Source organism: Hemiscyllium ocellatum, chromosome 1 (genome assembly GCF_020745735.1).
Source record: "Hemiscyllium ocellatum isolate sHemOce1 chromosome 1, sHemOce1.pat.X.cur, whole genome shotgun sequence".
Classification (NCBI taxonomy): domain Eukaryota; kingdom Metazoa; phylum Chordata; class Chondrichthyes; order Orectolobiformes; family Hemiscylliidae; genus Hemiscyllium; species Hemiscyllium ocellatum.
Genome location: NC_083401.1, coordinates 33,683,702 through 33,706,400, shown reverse-complemented (window position 1 = coordinate 33,706,400; position 22,699 = coordinate 33,683,702). Strand labels below are relative to the sequence as shown.

General features: G+C 40.3%; 1 protein-coding gene across 2 annotated transcripts in view; it reads right to left on the bottom strand.

The window, feature by feature from the left end:
- Positions 1–1,502: 1,502 nt before the first annotated feature.
- Positions 1,503–22,699, bottom strand: part of maea (macrophage erythroblast attacher, E3 ubiquitin ligase) — a 146,834-nt gene continuing 125,637 nt past the window's right edge. For both annotated transcript variants that reach the window (XM_060828582.1, XM_060828591.1), the window contains 4 exons: positions 18,875–18,983; positions 9,497–9,630; positions 4,688–4,883; positions 1,503–2,254 (listed from right to left, as the gene is read on the bottom strand). In XM_060828582.1, coding sequence (XP_060684565.1) covers positions 2,159–2,254; positions 4,688–4,883; positions 9,497–9,630; positions 18,875–18,983 — 535 coding nt within the window. In that variant the 3' untranslated portion in view covers positions 1,503–2,158. The remainder of the gene's footprint in view (positions 2,255–4,687; positions 4,884–9,496; positions 9,631–18,874; positions 18,984–22,699) is intronic.

Here is a 22,699-nt window from a genome sequence, read left to right as displayed (position 1 = left end):
AGAAATACAGTTTTATTTAAATTAATGATGCATTGGGAAATGTGAAGTGCAAAATTTGTAGGGATCTGGGCACCCTTGTACACCAGTCAGTGAAAGTAAACAGGCAGGTGCAGCAGTTAGGAAGCCATCATTGTAAGAGGATTTGAGTTCAGAGGTAGGATGTCTTACTGCAGTTACGCAAGGCCTTGGTGAGAGCTTGGAGTGGTGGGTGTAGATTTGGTCTCCCTACTTAAGGGAAGGACAGGACTGTCCCTATGGAGGAGAGATTGGTTCGACTGAATTTGTATTAATGAGAATTTAAGAGAATGAGAGAGATTCTGACTGACACAAAATTCCAAATGGGCTAGATGCAGAATGATGCTTCCCTAGCTTGAGGAATCTAGAACCAGGGATCATGGCCTACTCCGTATCTGGAGACTGTTAAGAGATGGGGTCGGTGTGGATGGGTTGGACCGAAGGGTCTGTTTCCATGCTGTATCTATTCACTCAGAGGGTGGTCAGCCTTTGGAATTCACTATACAGAAGGCTATAGAGGTTGGTTCTGGGGAAAATTCAAGACAGAGATTGATAAGTTTTAGATATTAAAGGCATCAACACAAAGAAAATGGGAATATGGCATTGAGATCGAGCATCAGCCATGATCATAAAGTGAATCAGGCAGAAATGGTCAAATGGCCTACTGCCATCTATAGTTTCCATGTTTCCTTGAGGTGGAAGTGAAGATGTTCACTGATGATCACAGAATGTTCAGATTCACCAGTCCACAGCTAGAAGACCAGTCCATGTCCAGATAAAGTCACCAGGTCACCATCTTCTCACAGGCAACTCTAAGGCCAATAAAAATGCTGACCCCCACCACCAAGACCCAAGTCCCCTGAATAAATAATGTTTAAATCCTGAAACCACTTTGTTTTTAATCATCTCAATCTTGAGTTCAATTATCCAAGAGACACTCTGATCTGGGATTGACACAAAAAGGATCTTGGGTTATACTATATCAGAACTCAACTTCTTCGCGCCCAGAATTTTAGAACTGCAGGAACTAGGATGAAGGGAATGTCCAACACAAAAACATGACAAGGTCTACCACAAATTAATCTCAATTGGAGGCTTCAGTTCACTAACATTCTCTAGCCTGTGAATAACGTACAAAGGAAATGGAAGAACCTCTTTCAAATAAGGAAATGAGACTATTTACTTGATGGCTCAAAGGGTTCTCAGTAATTCAGTTGGTCTTACACTCTTAAACTGGCGAAGGATTGAAAAAAAAACACATCAGGCCACTGCTTTTTTTTTCAGTAACTAACAGAATAAATGCATAAATAGCTCTCCTCCCTCTAAGATCACACAAGTTTGACGGTTCACAAGTATTTAAAGTTATATCTAAATACAAACCAACATCTTCAGAAAGAAAGAATTGTGAAAAGAAATCTCAGGTAAACCTAAATGCTTGATGAAATAAAAAAACAATACCAAGTTTTAATTGATTCTTTTTAATTAACAGTTGCTTCCAATTTTTTGAAGCTATAATTTTTGGTCTACAATCTAACAGTATCTGCATGCATAAATAGTGCTAAAATGTAAGGTTCCTGGAATTCCCAACCTCTAGTGCTTGGAACGTTATCACAATTGCTCAAAATATGGCAGGTTTTGTTCTACAGCTGATCCGGTTAAACTGAAGTATATTAGTGCAAACTACTCTAAAACATTACGACCTGAAAACACCTTTAGTTGCAGTTGTGCAAGTTATGTAAATTTTGAAGGCTTGAAATAAGGCAGCCGAACAATTCAATATTGTACCCCCAAGCACAACACTAATGAGAGTTACTAAATTTAAACTTACGAATGAAGTACATTTGAAAACTGTCAAAAATCTTCAGATAATGTAAACCACTACAAAACCCACGTCAAAGCCTCATTTGTTTTATTTCACTTTCTCAGTACAAACTCTGGTCAAGTTCATCATAAGCTCCTTTTTGTCATCATACAATAGCAAGTGTATTTCTTGTTCCTTTTGGATCTTTGGTCGCAAGAGACACACATCCACCAATAAAAAGGTGCATTGCCACAGGTAATCAGCAGCCCTCAATAGCCAAAAGGGTAAGCCTGACCAACATTATCCTGTGGTTCAGATTCTGGCTATGCCCTTTCCACATTTTTACATGATGTACACTTTTTCAGCTTGGGAGAAGTTGTAGACCTCTTTGGTTCTTGGGCAGATGATTTTGTCATCTTGGCGAATGGAAAGTAGTGACTGAAAGGGAAGAAAGTAAATATCAGTAAATCTTCAACAGATTACTTAGAAGAAATCAGAGAGGAGAATTAATATCAGAGAGGGGAATTAATATCAGAGAGGATAATATCAGCGACAAATTCATTCGGGAAGAGATTTTCTAACCTTCTGCTGAATTATTCCAGTTATAAGTTATGCCATTCATGTATAGAAGCTAAAGGTTTGTTGTATTAAGCATATCTTTGTATCATGCTGAATAAGGTGGCTATGTTGTATAGCATAGTGCTTTTCTATAGTAGTGAATCAAGCTAATTTTTATTCTTACTGCAAACAATTATAGACTTCCTTTTGTTGCAGTTTGTACGTTGCTGACATTATTTCCAGTAATTCAAATGGGTGAAACGAGCAGCAATAGACAGAACTTTAATTTCACAAGATGACCAACTCTGACTCAGGACACCACTGCAGGAGTTCCTTAGGTCAGTGCTATAAACTGAACATCTGCTGCTGCTGCATGAATTAACCTTCCTCCCTCAGACACACTGATGATTTAAGTTTACAGTGCCATCTGCAAGTCTTTGAAACTGAAGCTATGCCCAACAGTGGCAAGACTTGGACAACATTTTGGCTTAACCTGATAGATCACAACTAATATTTGAACCAGGCAAGTGGTCAGCAATGACCATCTCCAATAAAAGAAAATCAAACCATCTCTCCATGACATTCAGTGGCATGATCATCACCAAATTTCACACAACAACTTCTAAGTTAGCACACAAAAACAAGATCTGTCAAGTTAGATTTCATTCTGTGGGGAGCCTGACTAATCCAGGAGTACCATCAGCTGGGATTATAATAAATAAATGCTCTTAAATTCAATAATTTCAAACTGTGCATAAGAGGAATTTGTCTATTTTAAACAGTACATAGAGATTCTGAACTCAGTACAAGAGTGGTGAGGTAAAGTTAATTGCGTGGATTCAATTTTGCCAATGGCTTTCAATGTTGCCGAGAGGTTTCTGGGAACAGAAGATTTAAGAGCCCAAGATTTCAAATAATCTGCTAAGTAGTGAGTTAGAAGACAAATTGAAAAGTAGAAATGAAAGCAGAATGTTTAACATTTACAAAAAATAAAACCTGAAATGGAGATGTCACAGGTAGAATTAGTTAAGATACAATTAGAAATGGGGAAAAAAAATCTTGAAGTTGAAAGAAAAATTAAAAATTTTAAATTGGAAAGTGGAGAAAAAAGGAAACCAAATGAAAAATAGAAATGAGAACGAAAGAGAATACAAACAAAAGTGATGAAAAGGAAATAGAATTATGAAAGCTTGAACTTTGGAGAGAGAGAGAGAGAGAGAGATATCGAGAAAAAGAAAGCAGAGGTAAAAAAGTAGAAATTGCTGATGAAACTCAGTGGGTCTGGTAGCATATGTGGGAGAAAAGCTGAGTAAATGTTGAGTCTGGATTAGTGGTGTTGGAAGAGGACAGCAGTTCAGGCAGCATCCAAGGAGCAACGAAATCGATGTTTCGGGCAAAAACCCTCATCAGGGCTTCCTGATGAAGGGCTTTTGCCCGAAACGTCGATTTCGCTGCTCCATGGATGCTGCCTGAACTGCTGTCCTCTTCCAACACCACTAATCCAGAATCTGGTTTCCAGCATCTGCAGTCAGTGTTTTTACCTAAATGTTGAGTCTGGCGACTTCATCAGGACAAATCAGCAGATTCTGACATTAACTCTGTTTTCTTCTCGCAGATGCTGCCAAACCCACTGAGTATCACCAGCAATTTCACTTTTCGTTTCAAATCTCAGCATCCACAGTTCTTTATTTTGGAGAAATCAGACAATTTGCCCAGAGGAAAGCTTAAATAAAGGAACAAACAGAGGACTATTCTGATTCTAGTGAGGGAGTTGGTTTAAAGATTTATGTTTAGTACCTACCTAAATTAACGGAGGATGGAGTTGAAAAATACTTACCCTCATTTTAAAAATTTGGGCAGATCAAGTGACCAAAATATTTTTGGATCTTAATTTTAGAGAGTGCTTTGACAGGTACAGCCATGACTGCAAGTTTGTCAGAAGAGCAATCTGCATATTATGAACCTGATAAAAAGCAATACTCAATGAACAACAGCTTGGCCCTGAAATTCTCCCATTACAAATTAGATAAGAACAAAACCAAATCAGACATTTGCAGAATTTAAGAGAAAAGGAAATGGTGTGCAATCAATGGCTTTAATCACTGAAATGAGTGTAAGAATTTTGAGAAAATATGGGAAATTATGATCGTGAAAGAATACAGAAATAATATTACTGAAAACCTAAAAATTTAGATGTGTGTCACGCAAAGTATCACACAATATTAAGTCAGATTTAATTCAGGAATCAATCTGACTAATCAAGTTAGCTATCGTAGGTGACCAACACTAATTGAAGGAAATTTAGATACCTACATTGTATCCATACACATAGCCATTAGGTAGCATCATGGGTGGATTATTTTCATTCATAACTTCGCCAGATATCTTGCAGACCAGTCGGGAATTGGCACAGTGTGCCATAGGCAGAGGTTGTGCAAGTTTGTTCAGAGATTTGCTACAGACAGGGCAATCTGGGTTTTTAGAGGAGCCATCTTCTTTATAACACTGTCTGTGAAGCATTCTGTTCAGGTATATAACATGGTGGAAAACTGGATTTGCTATACATTTCTGCATATGTTGCTGTCCTTCCCTTCCATTTACATCTTCCATACTTCCCTCCATTTACCCAACTTAACCTCATTTCTCCAGTTGTCACAAATTAGTTTCCAATCCAGAGGCAGCACAGCTGAAGGTGTGCTAATCAACCACAACAGGTAACTACATTCCAAGTCAGGGTCAAACCACTGGCTAGTCCCCACAGGCAGGAAGAGAATGGGTGCAAACCAAGCAGAGTAAGAGGATAGGCACGCAGTGCAGTGGTCACCAATGGCTTCTTCCCAGCAAAACAGATACGCCACTTTGGATAATGTTGAGTGGACTGGTCTCTTGGGGAAAGCAGCAACAGCCAAATTTGTAATTGACTTGCTGCATAGGAGAGGAGTAAAAGTGTGGGAATGCAAACATTATAGGGGATTCAATTGTAAGGGGAATAGACAAGCATTTCCATGGCCACCACAAATGCAACTCCACGATGATATGTAGCCTCCCCTGTGCTAAGATCAAGGATTCTGAAGGGGGAGGGTGAACAGTGATTGCTGTACACATTTATACAAATAATAGAGGTTTCATTTTTAAAAAAGGAAGAGGTTCAAAAAATAGAATTGAGAGAGAGTTAGGAAGTTGAAAAGTAGAACCTGAAAAAGATAGTGATCTCAGGAATGCTATCAGTGCCACATGCTAGTCAGAGTTGTAAAAGCAGGATATATCAAATGAACATGGAGCTGAAGAGGGGCAGGATTTCAGATTCCTGGGGCATTGGGCCTGGTTCTGTGGAAGATGGAACCAATACGAACTGGGCAGGTTATGCTGATGTCTAAAGGGATGTACTTGCTACACTGATTGGGGAGGAAGTGAGGACTGCAGATGCTGGAGATTTTATTCCTGGTGATCGTGGAGGTGGTTGTCTGGGCAGCAATCACGGAGGCTGCATGGTCAGTGGGGGCGGAAGTGACGTCATGGTTCGCGGCAGCAGTTGCTGAAGCGGCCGCGTGATTAATGGCACCCAAGCACTTCCGGAGGCCAATGGAAGATTCTGGCTATAATAGATCAGAGGACATTACTTGAATAGATAAGGATGGAAAGACAACAGAAAACATTCAAAGACTGCATGGGTAAACTGCAACAACAGTTCATTCCTGTCTGGCACAAAGTAAAATAGGAAAGGTGGCCAAACCAAGGTTTACAAGGGAAATTAGAGATAGTATTAGATTCAAGAAAGAGGCATGCAAATCGGCCAGAAAAAACAACAGGCCTAAGGAATGGGAGCAGTTTCAAATTCAAAGGAAGACAAAAGGATTGATTAAGAAAGAGAAAATAGAGTACAAGAGTAAGCATGCAGGGGAACAAAAGAACGGACTGTAAAAGATTCTATAGGTATTTTAAGAGAAAAAGATTGGCGAAGTCAAATGTATGCCCCTCACAATCAGAAGCAGGGGAACTTACAATGTGGAACAAAGAAATGGCTCAACAACTAAATACATACTTTGTTCTGGGTTCACAAAGAGGGATAAAAACAACATTTAGAAACATTGGGAAACAGGATTGTGTACGAGTATAAGTAAGTAAATCAGTATAAGTGAGGAAGTGGTGTTAGGGAAATTGCTCAGCTTGAAGACCAATACATGTCCAAGGTCTGATAATCTATATCTAAGAGTACTTCAGAAAAGAGGCCGTAGAAACGTTGGATGCATTGGTGGTAATCTTCCAAGATTCTATAAACACTGGAAAGGAGTTTATGTACCCCCTCTGTTTAATAGGGAGACAGAGAGAAAACGTGCAATTATAGACTAGTTTGCCTGACATTGATAATGGGGGAAAAATGGTAGAAACCATTACAAAAGATTTAATAGCCGAGCACTTGGAAAACAGGGGCAGGTTCGGACAGAATCAGCTTTGATTTACAAAAGGAATTCTTCGAGGATGTAACTTGTGGGGTTGATGAGGGGAAGCCAAGGGATGGAATGTATTTGGTCTTTCAGATGGTTTTTGATGAAGTTCCACATAAGAGACTAATATGTAAACTAAAAACACGTGGGCTTGTGGGTAATGTGGTGGATAGAAAACTAGTTAGCAGACAGGAAACCAAAGACAGGAGGAGAGTATAGACAGGGTAAAAACAATGACTGCAGATGCTGGAAACCAGATTCTGGATTAGTGGTGCTGGAAAAGCACAGCAGTTCAGGCAGCATCCGAGGAGCAGTAAAAATCGATGTTTCGGGCAAAATATAGACAGCAAAGAGTATAAACAGGTCTTTTTCTAACATGCAAACTGCAACCATTGGGCTATTGCAGGGATTAGTGCGAGGACCTAATCATAATATAAGGTAATTACTTAGATAGAGGGATCTAAATATAATATCTCAAAATTTGCAGATGATACAAAGCTAGGTGGAAGGTTGAGTTGTGAGAAGCATGCAGAGATGGATACGCTGAATGAGTCAGCAAAATGCATGGTAGATACAATATGTGGAAAATAGTGAGATTATTCATTTTGGGAGCAAAACAGAAAGGAGGAATATTATCTGAATGACTGCAAACTGAGAGGGGGAATGTGCAACAAGACCGGAGTATCCTCAAACACTAGTCGCTGAAGGTAAGCATGCAATTGCAGCAGGCAGTCAAGAAGGTAAATGGTATGTTTGCCTTCATAGTGAAAGGGTGTGGGTACAGGAGCAAGACGACCATACCTGGAATATTATGTGCAATTTTGGTCTCCTTATTTGAGGAAGGATGTTCTTGTTATCGAGGAAGTGCTTCAAAGGTTTACCATTTGAGGAGAGTTTGAGTCACTTAATCATTGGAGTCCTCAAAAGAATGAGGAAAAATCTCATAGAAACCAATAAAATTCTAATGAGACTAGACAGGGGAGATGCAGAAAACATGTTCCTAATGACAAAGGAGTCTAGTACCAGGGGTCATTGTCTAATGATATGGGGGAAAACATTCTGGACTGAAGTGAGGAGAAATTTCTTCACAGAGATTTTTAAGCTTGTGGGATTCATGACCAGGTAAAGCAGTTGAGGCCAAAACATTGCATGATTTGGAGGAGGAGCTGGATACAGCACTTCAGGTTAAACGATCAAAAGATATTGGGGTAAAACAGGAACAGGTTATTTTTAACCATATCATGCCTTAGGTTTCACTACAATATTCTGATATATGACTTTGATGCCCATTGCTCATGCTTCCTCTTACACTGCGCCATTAATTAATTCTTGGGAGTCTGCCTGCTGGCCTGTGAATTTAATAATTATTTGTAGTTAACAGGCTCTCTGAAACCCATTTTCATCTATCAATGTTAAACATATTTGGCTAATTTTTAGCTGGCCCCAAAAGTATCAGTAACAGTTTTAATGGTAGGACACCTGTGGTAAGCATGGATGGACAATGGATGTTTAAGAGATGCAAGTAAGACAGCCACCTCGGTTTAATTAGGAAGATAAACATTGCAGCTTTATTAATGGAATTAAGTATTATTTCTATATCATTAACTGACATAAGTCATGACACAATTGCAAGTAAAAGGTATGTGGGCATAGTAGCCTTGAAGTTTATAAAATCATAAGGGGCATGGATAGGGTGAATAGCCAGGATAAGGGAATCTAAAACTACAGGGTATAGGTTTAAGGTGAGGGGGAAAGTTTAAAAGGGACCCAAGGGGCAACTTTTTCATGGAAAGGGTGGTGAGTGTATGGAACAAGCGGCCAGCGCTTGTAGAGGCTGTACAATTACAATATTTAAAAGGCATCTACATAGGTACAGCAATTGGAAGGGTTTGAGGGATATGGGCTAAATGCTAGCAAATGGGACTAGATCTGTTGAGGATACATGACTGGCATGGACGAGTTGGACTAAAGATCTGTTTCTGTGCTTTATAACTCTAATGCTGGACAGACCAAATACTTAGACCTGTAAGTATCTGAGTCTGCAATTCAAATTATAATGGGGAAGTGATGAGTTAAACAGATCTGGTCATAGCCACTACTCTTATTTTCCCAATATATTGGTAAGGATTCTACTAGTCATTTAAACTTCCTCTGGACTTATATTTTTCTTCACTTGTCCTTTTCCACGTAGTTCTTTCTGCCTGGCACTTATCGTCATTTTATTTCTTTACTTCAACTTCCTCACTTGCCCTACTTCTAAAATTGTTTAAAAACTGTTATACCTCTGAAATTCTTTCAATCTAATGAAAAGATCAGAGATATTATCTGCTGCCTGACCTGCTGAGACTTTCAGCATTTTCTGTTTAACAAAAGCCAGTGATTTTCTAGTTAGAAAAAGTTGCCAAACTCTTAAAAATCCAAGCAATTATTGTTTGAGGAAATATGAAATTGGGACTGCCATTAATTCAACATTCCTACCAATCTTCAAATTTTAATCACCATCCTATGAGACTACACACAACCAAAGGTATTACTAACTGGTCGCTTAAAGGCAAGCTAAAATGTGTAAAGTCTGATATTGTCAAAAGCAACTAAACCTTTTTGTAACTAAACATTTTGAGACAAATATCGATACCAATATATGATTGGATCATTGCTTCAGCTTGTGAAAGGATACGGTGTTTTTATAGCTGACAGCCCTGCTTGAAGTGTTATAGTGAAGACAGAACTATTTCCAAGCTGGTGAAGTCTGTAGTTATCATATCTGAACTGCTGAATAAGCATCTTCCATCGGGCTGGGTCCAAGAGATCCTGCAATGGAAACAAAAGGAGCTGATTACAATATTAACAGAAGGAGCTGACTACAATATTAACATAAAATCTACTCTCAAGTAAAGATCAGATGGACTCAAAGTGGAAGTAACAACTTTGATGTGCATAAATCTGCAATGCAAAAGGTTCACGATAGATCAGAACAGGGACAAAGGGAAACAAAGTGGGAAATGGTGAAAATATGGTCAAATAATTTTACATGTTGCTGAACAAAGAGACCTTGGAGTGCAGGCTCATAGCTCCTTGAAAGTGGACTTGCAGGTAGATAGGATAGTGAAGAATGCATTTGGTATGCTTTCCTTTATCGGTCAGAGTATTGAGTACAGGAGTTGGGAGGTCATGTTGCGGCTGTACGGGACATTGGTTAGGCCACTGTTGAAATATTGTGTGCAATTCTGGTCTCCTTCCTATCGGAAAGATGTTGTGAAACTTGAGAGAGTTCAGAAAAGATTGACAAGGATGTTGCCAGGGTTGGAGGATTTCAACTATAGGGAAAGGCTGAACAGGCTGGGGCTGTTTTCCCTGAAGCGTCGGAGGCTGAGGGGTGACCTTATAGAGGTTTACAAAATTATGAGGGGCATGGATAGGATAAATAGACAAAGTATTTTCCCTGTGATGGGGAAGTCCAGAACTAGAGGGCACAGGCTTAGGACGAGAGGGGAAAGATATAAAAGAGACCTAAGGGACAACTTTTTCACGCAGAGGGTGGTACGTATATGGAATGAGCTGCCAGACGATGTGGTGGAGGCTGGTACAATTGCAACATTTAAGAGGTATTTGGATGCATATATGAATAGGAAGGGTTTGGAGGGATATGAGCCGGGTACTGGCAGGTGGGACTAGATTGGATTGGGATATCTGGTCGGCATGGCCAGGTTGGACCGAAGGGTCTTGTTTCCATGCTGTACATCTCTATAACTCTATGACAGCTGGATAAGTGGTGAAGGGATGACTCCCATAATCTTATTAAATGAGTCAGAGAGATAATTTCAAAAAATTAAAAATAAGATGCTGCTGGAGACAAACTAAATGACTGGAATAACACGATAGGCATAAGATTTGCATGGCAAGGGTGTAATAAGTAATCCAAAACTGCACAGAATAATTAGGGAGATCATAACTTATCAAGGTGATGGTGTCAAAACAGGACAGTAAACGAGATTTTACAGACACAGAAGAGTATGGTGGGGTCACATGTAGCACAACATGAACCCAAGATCACGGTTGAGGTCGTCTGTACGGGTATGGAACTTGGCTATCAGTTGCTGGTCAGCAATTCTATATTATGTATCTTGAAGGCTGCTTGGAGGACACTTACTCAAAGATTGGAGGCTGAATGTCCTCAACTGCTGAAGTGTTCCCTGACTGGGAGGGAACAATCCTGTCTGGCAATTGTTGCATGGTGTTCATTCATCTGTTGCTACAGAATCTGCATAGTCTAGCCAAAATATCATGCCTTGAGGCATCCTTGCCTGCAGCATATGAGATAGACAACATTGGCCAAGTCACATGAATACCTGCTGTGTACGTGGTGGGTGGTATTCCCAGGCGTGATAGTAGTCTCCATGTTGATGATCTGACATGTCTTAGAGGTTGCCATGCCAAGGTTGTATAGTGTTGCGGTTGACGCTGTCCTGAAGGTTAGGTAGCTTGCTGCTAACGGTGATCTGTTAACAGTTTGGCGGTTACTTAAAGATGAGAAGTGAAGGCATATGATGAACCTGGTGAGACGTTTGTTGTCATCGATAACATGTTGAAGGCTGCAAAGAACATGGCGTAGTTTCTCCGCTCTGGGAGATGAAGAGTACTCTATCGCTCATATCCTGTGTCTGTTTTTGAGGTGGTTATTGCAGTCTTTTGCTATGGCATGTTGGGAGTGGCGATCGATTAATTGAGCATTGTCCGTACTTATGAGGCTGCCTTCGAAATCTTTCAGTGTCGTCATGAACTGTACCCATGAAGACTGCCTCAATTGTGATCTTGGTGCATGTTGTGCTACATGTGACTCCACCACACTCTTCTATATCTATACAATTTTGCTTATTATCCTGTTTTGAAACCATCACCTTGATAAATTGTTAAGATCTTTCTACCTATACAGTTTTGGATTACTTATTACTCTGGTTAGATCCTCAGCATGTGATTCCTAGACTTATCATGTTATTCCAGTCATTGAGTTTGTCTCCAGCACCACCTTATTGTTAATTTTTTGTAATTATCTCTCTGTCTCATTTAATCGGATTATGGGTCATCCCTTCACCATTTATCCAGCTGATACTTGACCCACACCGCCTGCCACACTTGGTCACCTACAGAGACCAAGAGTCGACCTGTCAAAACTCCACTTTGCATGATCTTTTCAGCTCTCTGTCCATTGAGCTCTCTGCCTATAAATCCCATGCCTGGGTGCTTCTTTCTCACTTGACCTGTTGAAGGGGCAACGGTCTGAAAGCCTGTGATTTCAAATAAACCTGTTGGACTATAACCTGGCGTGATCCGACTTCTGATCCTGTACACATTTCCATCTAATCCCAATAACCTTCAATAACCTAACAAGAATTGACCTCTGTGCAAGTGAAATTCAATGTATTTTCAGGCAATGTTATGAAGAATTGACACAATCACTTTAGAGAAAATATTGCATTCATCTGTCTAAAAAGGGTGGCAATTAATTTTAAAACCATGTTTTCTTGTAGACATAGGCCAAATTTACCAAATATCAGCTAAGTGTCATCTTCAAGTGTTTCACGGAGAGTTACACTCTGCCAACTCAAAAGAGTGAACTGATGTAATTTTGCACTGCTTATCTCACTATCTATGAGGCTCAATGCACCATTCTTGTGCTGTTCTGCACTGAACAACATACATATATGTCGCAGCTCACTACCTTTCTCCCACTTGTACCTTTCATGTCTCTCAATCCATCCATTTGTTTCCTTCCAAGATGGGTGTGCAGTATGCCCAACATTTGTCTCATCACACCATAAGGAAAAAATCCTTCGTCACAAGGAAGAAAACACTGACCACTCATGCAACAATGTCAACACCTCCATGGCTTTGCACTACTCTCATTACCAGCAGTCTGTATATACTCTCAACTTGCCCAAACATGTATCCCTATTTTACAACTCATTCTCTCTGGTCTCCTATGAGTATCAGCAACATCCAGCGTGAAGTGATCAGCCCTCAAGGACATCAGTTCTTCCTCTACCCAAAGAAGAACGAACAGATCCTTTAGAGGAAGCACTAGCAAGGCAGTCTCCTGCACCTTCCGTTAGGCTCAGATTCTGACACTTCAGTAGATACATCAGTTAGAATATGGAAATAGGAATCCTTTCTGGTGAGCACATCACTGGCACGAATGCTCCAGGCCACTAGCAGTTGGAGCATGGCTAGATACCAGGCACCTGCTAACCCCAGACAGACAGTGGAGAACACCGTGATGTCAACCATTGACTAAATTTAAAATTACAAGCAGACATATGATAGGACCTGCAAACTAGTTTCCGGAGATACTTAGGAAAGTGACTTGAACAATGGAAGAGTTTGCCAATGCTAGCTATACTGTGTAGCCTCCAGCATGTGAATATTGAGCTGCTTTGGCAGACAGAGTGGTGGTTGCCATGGAGATCCAGGTCCAGCTCACACCGGCTGCTGGATATATGCACAGACTTGCACTCCACTGCTACAGCCTTTGGTGCCCAACAACAAAGGCAAATAAGATGAGGGATCATCGCCATAAATGAGGTGCCACTGTCCCATCAAGAAACAGAACAGTGCAAGCAGGCACCCAACCAGAGGAGGAACTACATACGGGCACCCTCAAGATCCCCTCTCTGGACACTTGAAATGTGTGGATCCTCCATCTCCCAGTGACCCACAAGCATATAGCAGTTCAAGCTGAGGAGCGTGGACACTCAGTACACCTGGGCCCTCTAGCTCCATCACGGCAAGACCGAGAGGCTCCATTATAGGGCAGACTCCCAGACAGCGTAAAATACCATTGCACCTCCCTCAATTGCACAGCATTCCATGGAAAACAAGTGACTGAAGGGCTTCTGTATCTTTTCTATATCATGCTGGCTTCTACTGCATTAGGAGGCTGCCACTGGCCCTGGGCTTCCAGGTGCACGTCTTCCTCATCTGTTTTTGTGGACAATAAGTTTAGTGGTAACAGATGAAATCAGTTTCTGGGCCTGGATTCACTGGGGATGATTTCATAGGAACAGCCCTTCAAGCCTGCTCCACCATTCAATGCGATTGTCACAGATCATCAAACTCAGTATCCTCTTCCCACTTTCTCCCCATTACCTTTGAACTCTAACCCCAAGAACTATAGCTAACTCAGTTGGATCGACTGGCTGGTTTGCAAATGTGGATTCAACTCCTGCACTCCAGTTTACCATGGATGATTTTCCTTCTTAACCTCTCCACTCACCTGAGAGGCTGTGTCCCTCAGGTAAACCACCACCAGACGTGGTTCTCATGAGGAAGAAGTCTATCACCTGGTAAGACTATGGGACTTCACCTTGTATCTAACTCCTTCTTGAAAACATTGAACATTTGGGCCTCAGACACTTTCTGTGGTAGTGATTTCCACAAGCTCACTACTTTCTGGGAGAAGAAATTTCTCATCTCAGTCCTAAATGGTTTACCCCATATCCCTCGACTGTGACCGCTGGTTCTGGGCTTCCTACTCATCAGCAACATCCTTCCTGCGTTTACCCTGTCTTGTCCTGTTAAGAGTTTTATAAGTTTCATTGAGCCTACATGGGAAACATTAGACAGAAGCCACTCTTCAGTAATGTCATCATTCTGCAGTTGCAGCATATACAGATGACATTTCAGTAGCATCCTCCAAACAGTGGACATGGAGAACCTTGAAAAGAACAACAGTGGAATGCCATAATATGAACATGCACATCCTTTACCTGATTCAGATATGCATTTCTCAAGCATTTGGCACACATACAGCATGATATTGCCTGAATGGTAGGAATAATGAGAAACTTTCGCCATCATCCCCAATGCCTACATTACTAAGAAACTCAGAATTGCATAAAGGATGATAGTATGGAAATTTTTTCATCCAAGGTGAAAGTGCGCAATACTTCACTGTCAAGTCTACAGAACTGAGGAAGATGAATGCAACTTTTGCAACAAAGGTCAATCTTTACATCATATCTTCACAGCTGCTCGTGGGAATAATTTGTTATGTTGAATTACATGATTGTTGGAGGCCAAATGTTTCATCAGCACAGTAGTTCAATGCATGAAGTCCTCATACAAAATAACGTGTATAACAGCTATCTTCAATACTTACTGTCAGAGTGTCTGTTGAATGCTATTATTTGCCCTGTAAAGGGCATTTTTGCTGTGATCTCCCTGTCAACTCCATTAGAGCTCTGATTTTCCACATGTTCCCATGCAATGTTTCAATCAAGTGCTCAACCACTTTATCCCCAGAGCCTCAGGAAAGTTTATGTCAAACAATTATGCACTATACCCCCATTGAAGCCAGGATGCAGTGAATGTGCTAAGTGCATCCTCTCCCTCACTTAACGTTCCCATACTCTACTGTCTCCCATGTTTATATGCTGAGTTGCTACACTTGCATGCTGCCTTCAATCCCACAGCAGCCCCATGACAGCACTGGCTCCTGATAAATCTTCCTCGACAGTCAGTGAATAGTCTTCCAGGACTGACCATCCTCCCTACAATAGGCCATATCCCTGAAGGATCATTGAGTGGTCCCCAATTGACTTACTGCTCACCCAGACTGATTGGACTGGACCAGCTGGACTGGCCATACCCCACTCCCAAGACTGTAGTGACATGGATATCTGACTCTGATTTAAGTGACCAACTGACTAGGTCCAAGCCCCTGGACTGATATTTGACAGTGTCATTGATTTAGCATGCTGGTACTGCCCAACTTAAGATGGACCCTTTCACTTGACTGAGATCTGCTCCCCATGGAATTTGAGGCCTGTTCATTTGGTTGAAGCTATCTAGTGTATTTGCTGTTTAAGCTGCTAGTATATACTCTAGGTGTGCCACTCATAACATGTCCATTCCCTTGATGACAACCAGGACAAGTTGTTGGTGTTAAAAAAACAAGACAAAGTAGAAGTACTGTATTTAAGCTCTGAATGAGGCAGCACAGTGGAAAACAGTAAGGAAAGGCAAGGGAGAGATACTGTGGGCAACCAATGAAGTTCAGTGAGAGGATGTGAAGACAGCAAGCTCAGAGGTTCTGCAATGCACCAGCTACAATCCAAGAGATGGGGTCCTTGTCCTTGCGAAGAGCGCAACGTGGCCTGACAGTAATGCAAGGTGTTGGTGCATTCCTAAACACTGTTTTGAAGTAGTCAACTGTGCTCCCAGTGGCTCGGAGGGGTGCCATGATGTACTGATGTTGGTGTGGTTCAGATGCTAACTGCACCAATATATTGCAGATCGTAACCAAGATGGCATACCAGAGGAGCAAGAGGTGAGCTGGAGCCAGATTTCATGTCGGGAATTCTTGCTGTCTAGTTTCTATGTGGAGAATAGCCAACCACATAGGTAATAAGGAGATGTTAATGTATTCAAATATGCCCCTCACCAATCACTAGCAAGATTCTTAGTCAAATTTTAGGTACAAAATTGGACATTCTTTCATTATGTTGAAAATCTCAATTTTATGATTTTGCCATATTTTCCCAATCAGTTCACCAGTGAATATCAAGGGCCTTTTCCATAGGTGGAGGAGCTCAAACTAGGAGGTGCATTTCGAAAGTGAGAGGAGAAATATATAAAAAGGATATGAGTGGCGACTTTTATTTGGCACAGAGAGTGGTCCACGTGTGAAATGAATTGACAAAGAAAGTGGTGGACACAGATACCACTTAAAAAGATGTGGATACATACATGAATATGAAAGGTTTGGAGGCAAGTGAAACTAACTTAGTTGGGGAACATGGTCAATGTGGACTAATTGAACTTAAGGGTTTGTGTCCATGTTATATGACTCTATGATTCTATGACACTAAGTCATTTCCCAGAATTCCACCCATAGTATTTATAATGGCTAGTCCAGTTCAGTTTCTAGTCAATAGTAATTGATAACAGTGAATTGTATGATGGTAATGTTATTGAATGTCAAGGTACCATGGACAGATTCTCTCATTAGAAATGGTCATTTACATTCACTGCCGGTGAGAACAGAATAAATCAAGAAATTCAGAGGTTAGCTTTTTGTGGGATTGCTTAGCTAGATCTATTGCAAGCTTTCACTAATTAGCTTGCAAGATTTGGAGATGCCGGTGATGGACTGGGGTGTACAAAGTTAAAAATCACACAACACCAGGTTATAGTCCAACAGGTTTAATTGGAAGCACATTAGCTTTCGGAGCGACGCTCCTTCGTTAGGTGATAATAGAGGGCTCAATCCTAACACAGAATTTATAGCAAGAATTTACAGTGTGATGTAACTGAAATGATAAATTCATGCAATTTTTGAGCAATGTATGTAAAACTCCGTTATCTCACTTTTTAAGATTAGAATCATGGCATAGACGGAGAAACAGGGGGCCAACACCTTCAACATATTGTCTAGCTATCACCATTGTTAACAGCTAACCCAAGAATGCAACTTTTTTAAAAAAAGGTTTTGTGATTTACACATGAAAGAAGTGAAACTATCACTGTATTCTAACAGATGAAAGGCTTAGCAGACAATTTTTCAATGTATAATTTCAGTTACATCACACTGTAAATTCTTGCTATAAATTCTGTGTTAGAATTGAGCCCTCCATTATCACCTGAAGGAGCATTGCTCCGAAAGCTAGTGAGCTTCCAATTAAACCTGTTAGACTATAACCTGGTGTTGTGTAATTTTTAGCTTGCAAGAAGCCCAGTGTTACAGCTTCACCAACATGATACCTCATATTAGGTACACCTTGTGCTACTCCTGGCATGCCCTACGATACTCTCCATTGAAACAGAATTGATTCCCTGGCCCGACAGTAATAGTAGGTTAGTCGATAAACTGAAATCTCATGGTGTAGTGTGAGGTTCAATGTAGTCCTGCTGCTGCACAATGCTTCGTGGATGTCCAGTTTTGAGTTGCTGGATTTGAAGTCTATCTAATTTAGCATGGCAGTCATGCCGCAAAACATGGAGCAATGTGAAGAGAGGACTTCTCCTCTACAAGAACTGTGCAGTGGTCACTCTAACTGAAAATGTTATGGAAGATGCCTCTGCAACAAGTCAACAATTGAGGATTGGGCCAAGTATACTTTTTCTTCCTAATGATTCCCTCACCATTTGTCATAGACCTAGTGTATGGGACAAAGACAATGAGGGTGCCAGTCACTTTGATAGATTAAAGCAGCTTGGGTTTCTCTTCTGACAGCAGTGTAGGCAAAGTGATATAATAGGTGCTTAAAATCTGCAGGGTTTTGATACAGGAAGTGACGAGGAACACTTTCTAATGGTTGGAGGTCCAGAGTGCAGAGATTTAAGATAGATTTCAAAAGAATCAGCAGCTCACAAAAGAAAATTTGTGTTTTGCATTATTTGTTTGACTTGGAAAATGACCTCTGTTATTCTCTCTCCACAGATGCTGATATGGATGATGAATATTTTCAGCATTTGATTTTATGTGTCGTTTGCATAACTTTATTATATGAGAAGAAACTAATATTACATGAGGTGCGTAACAATTTCATGTGCACTGTCTGTTGATACAGTGTTTGTAGATACAAACCTTCAAAGCAGAATTCGACAAAACTCGCAAAAGAAAACACATTACCGAAAAACAGCACAAACTCATGGGAATGGAAATAACTTGATTGCTCTTCCTATTAGCTGGCTCAGACTCAATGGATCAAATGGCCCTTTTCTGTGCTGCCTTATTCAATGATACCATAGAGTCCACAGTAGTATATTATCAGAATCCTCTTGGATTTGTACAAGCTCTAACAGTCAAAGTATACTCCACCACAATATGAACATTCCAAATCAGGATCAGGACAGATGCAAACTTTGTACAGTTTTTCATAGATTACTAATCTGATGAATATTAATTTTTTCTAACACTAACTTTAAAGTACTATGCACAATTCTGATAAGCTATCATTTTGAAACAATACTTCAGGTTTGCTGATCTGTAGTGTATGATATTTATGCTTTATACAAAGACTAGAAAGAAGGTGAATCAATAAATCAACTGCCTTACCTTATAAGGTGAAATATGAGTGTCAGAGGGAAAAGCCAGCATACCCATTACTTGCCGTACTTCATCCAGCTGTCCTCCCTCAGCTTGACTGAAGTGTCTCCGTGCATGTCTGAATAGAAAATAGCAGCTGAAGCATTCAAAATTTGAACCACATTGTTTTTATTGAAAGAATTTGTTCTATTCCACTCAAAACCAAAATTATTGAATTAATATAAAATGCCAATGTTAAAAAAATGTTATCAATTTCAATCAAGCAGCAAAAAGCTTGGCATTAGTATCGGAGCAATTAGTTTCTGTTCTGAAAGCAGTGAATATGCTTAAGTTTCTTTGCCTGAACTGATTCTGATGGCCTCAAAAGATAAACAGCCCACCACTTAGAACTTAAGATACAAACTCATACCCTAAAATATCATAATCTCTTACATATCAGGATAAAAATGCCAAATAGCAATCTTATTGAAAGCTACAGTCCGTTAAAACAGTTGCTTAATGAACTACTAAATTAAAATCAAATGACTTTAAATTCAAATAAGGAACTTGGAACGCATCAAAAATTGCACTGTTAAAGATTAAGTTGTTAAGTGGTAAATTATCAAATCACCACTATAATTACGCAACATTTTTTCATAATATTCCTGTTTAAAACTTGGCATTACATAACATCTGTAAATTCAAAAGGTTTATGTAGAAATAGCATACAGCAACAGTATAATTCTTGTTTAATCCAAAATCTATAGATACATTTATACGTTATATCTAAGAGTCCAATTATGTTTATTTTGTGTTTTTATTTGTTCATGGGATGTCAGTGGTTGCTGGTTCAGCCAGCATTTATTGTCCATCCCTAACCATACTTCAAAAGGTGATTTTGATTTGATTTATTATTGTTAATATATACAGTGAAAAGCATTATTCTGTATGCTAACCAGACAAATCATACTTTACCTAGGTACATAATGGTAACAGGACAGAATGAAGAATACAGTGTCACAGCTAGAGAGGTGCACAGAAAGATCAAGTCTTATATAACTGTTCTTGAATCTGTTGGCATGCGTTTTCAAATTTTTATATCTTCTGCTCAGTGGAAGAGGCTGGAAGAGAGTATAACTGGGTTGGGAAGGTGCAATCCTTGGGGTGCAGGGTCATCGATAGTGCTGTCAAGAAAAGTGTTACAGGATTTGATGCAACGACCGGAAAGGTAATATGGTTCAAGTCAGGATACTATGTGGCTTGCAGGGGATCTTGGTCGTGGTGCTCTTGCAGATCTGATGCCCTCCTCCATTACGTAGTACAGGTTTGGAAGGTGCTGTCTAAGAAGCCTTCAGTATTTACTGTCAGCTTATAAGGAAATGAAATGCATAAAATTGTTAATAATAATAAAATGTGCCTCAGGTTAGTGACAGCATCAGGAGTAAGGAAGCAGGTTAAAAGGGAAGGGAATGACAAGCTAACTCAATGCCTGAAGTAGCTTAAAATCAGACTTGCTTGGAAACGGTGATTAAATATCAAGCAACACAAATTAGAAAAATACTACTACTATCAGAGGAAAGTAGAAGACACTACGACAAAGGTGAAATCTTCCAGATTCATCATGAAACAGCAGCTTAACATGCTGTAGATGTCATCAATCCTGGAGAAAGTGACGACTGCAGATGCTGGAAAGTTAGAGTCACAAAGTGTGGCACTGGAAAAACACAGACGGTCAGGCAGCAGCCGTAGAACATAAGAGTCAATGTTTTGGACACAAGTCATTACTGACGAAGGGCTTATGCCTGAAACTCTCCTGCTCCTTGGATGCTGCCTAGCCTGCTGTGCTTTTCCAGCACCACATCTTTCGACACGAAATCATCAATCCAGTCGGGCAACTGAATCCACCAGTAAATTGCCCTGTTGGAATCAATCAACCAATGCAATGAAGTGCAACTTTTCAAGGTGTTGCAAGATGACAAGGAAGAGTTTAGCAGAATACGGGCCAAGTGCTGGTAAATGGGACGAGATTAAATTCGGATATTAGGACAAGTTGGACAGAAGGGTCAGCTTCCATCTAGACCAATCTATGACTTAAAAACATCAAGAACATTGCTGTGACCGTAAAAGCATACTGGGCATACAGAGAAAAGCTGACAGCTTAAAATCATATTACAAAGGAATTAGAGCAATTAAACTTAAGAGTAAGGAAAGGAGGGTTATTAATCATATCCATGCTAGTCAACTAGGAATTGAATTAAATCTAAGGTAAGAGACGTTATCCCTCAGCCAAGCACTGACAATGAAACTAAGGACCACATCAGACAGTGCAGTGCTTGTACTATATGCCACACAGAACAAACTCGAAAGCCAGTAAGGACACATGGCAAGACCTCTTGTCTCTCAACAAAGTTATCTTGACAACACACTACGATTCTGACCACTGACAAGTAGACCAGCTAACTTCATTGATTGTTGGTGAGGTAGTAAAATGTACAATTTTATAAGGAACCATGACTCTTTATTGCAGAGTACCTGTTTAAAGATTCAGCCATTTCAGAAGGATTGGGATTCTCATTATCATACATCGTTTTCACCTTTTCCCTAGTCAAATGGGAAGGCCGGGGCAGCAGTGAAAATCACCAAAAGAATCAATGCAGCACAGATGCATACCAGACTATCCAAGTGGAGAAACACACTGACTAAAGGACTGGAAACTAGCCCAGTATATAAAACAAAAAATCACACTGCAACCAAATTACTCTGAGAACTATGTGTAAAAGAAAGTGATTAAACCCAATCAAATCCAATGAAATCAAAGCTGATCTGACAATCCACAACTCCACTCACCTGCTTTTTCACCATAACCCTCAATTCCCTTATTAAGATACAGATTTTTAAAGTCAGTCTTGAATATACTTAATATTCCAACCTCGACAGCCCTCTGAATTGAACTGAATTGAATTTATTGCCACGTGTACCGAAGCACAATGAAAAGCTTTGTCTTGTGAGCAATACAGGCAGATCACACAGTTAAGTAGCATAGGTAAGTAAACAATAGGTAAACAGCAGCAAAAACAAAAACACAGGTACAGGAGAATGTTAAGAGTTTGAGAGTCCGTTCAGTATTCTATCAGCAGTAGGGTAGAAACTGTTTCGAAACCAGCTGGTGCGTGTGTTCAGGCTTCTGTACCTTCTCCTTGATAGTAGAGGTTGTAGAAAAACATTGCCAAGGTGGGATGGATCATTGAGAATGCTGGTGGCCTTTCCTTGACAGCAGGCCTAGTAGATGAATTCTGTAGATGGAAGGTTGGCCATTGTGATTGCCCAGGTTGAATTCACCACTCTGCAACAGTCTCCAGTCTTGAACGGTGCAGTTGCCATACCAGGTACTAATACCATCCACCCAATGCTCTCGATGGCGCACCTATAAAAGTTGGCAAGGGTAATCACTGTCACGCCAAATTTTCTCAGCTGCTCAAGAAAGAAGAGACATTGTTGGGCCTTTGTAATCAGTGAGTCCACATGAAGAGTCCAAGAAAGCTGGTTGTTGATGACCACTCCCCAGAGTTTGACACTCTCCACTCGTTCCACCTCTGTGCTGTTAATGTGTAGTGGACATGAGTTACATCCCACCGAAAGTCAACAATAAGTTCCTTGGTTTTACTGGCATTGAGAGCTAGGTTGTTGTCAGTGCATTTTTGCATGTCTTCCACCTCCTCCCTGTTTTCTGTTTTGTTGCCATCAGAGAACCTGTAAATGACATTAGTCTGGTATTTGGTGACGCAGTCATGGGTATACAGCGAGTACGGCATGGTGGCAAGGGCAGCACAGAGGTTAGCACTGCTGCCTCACAGC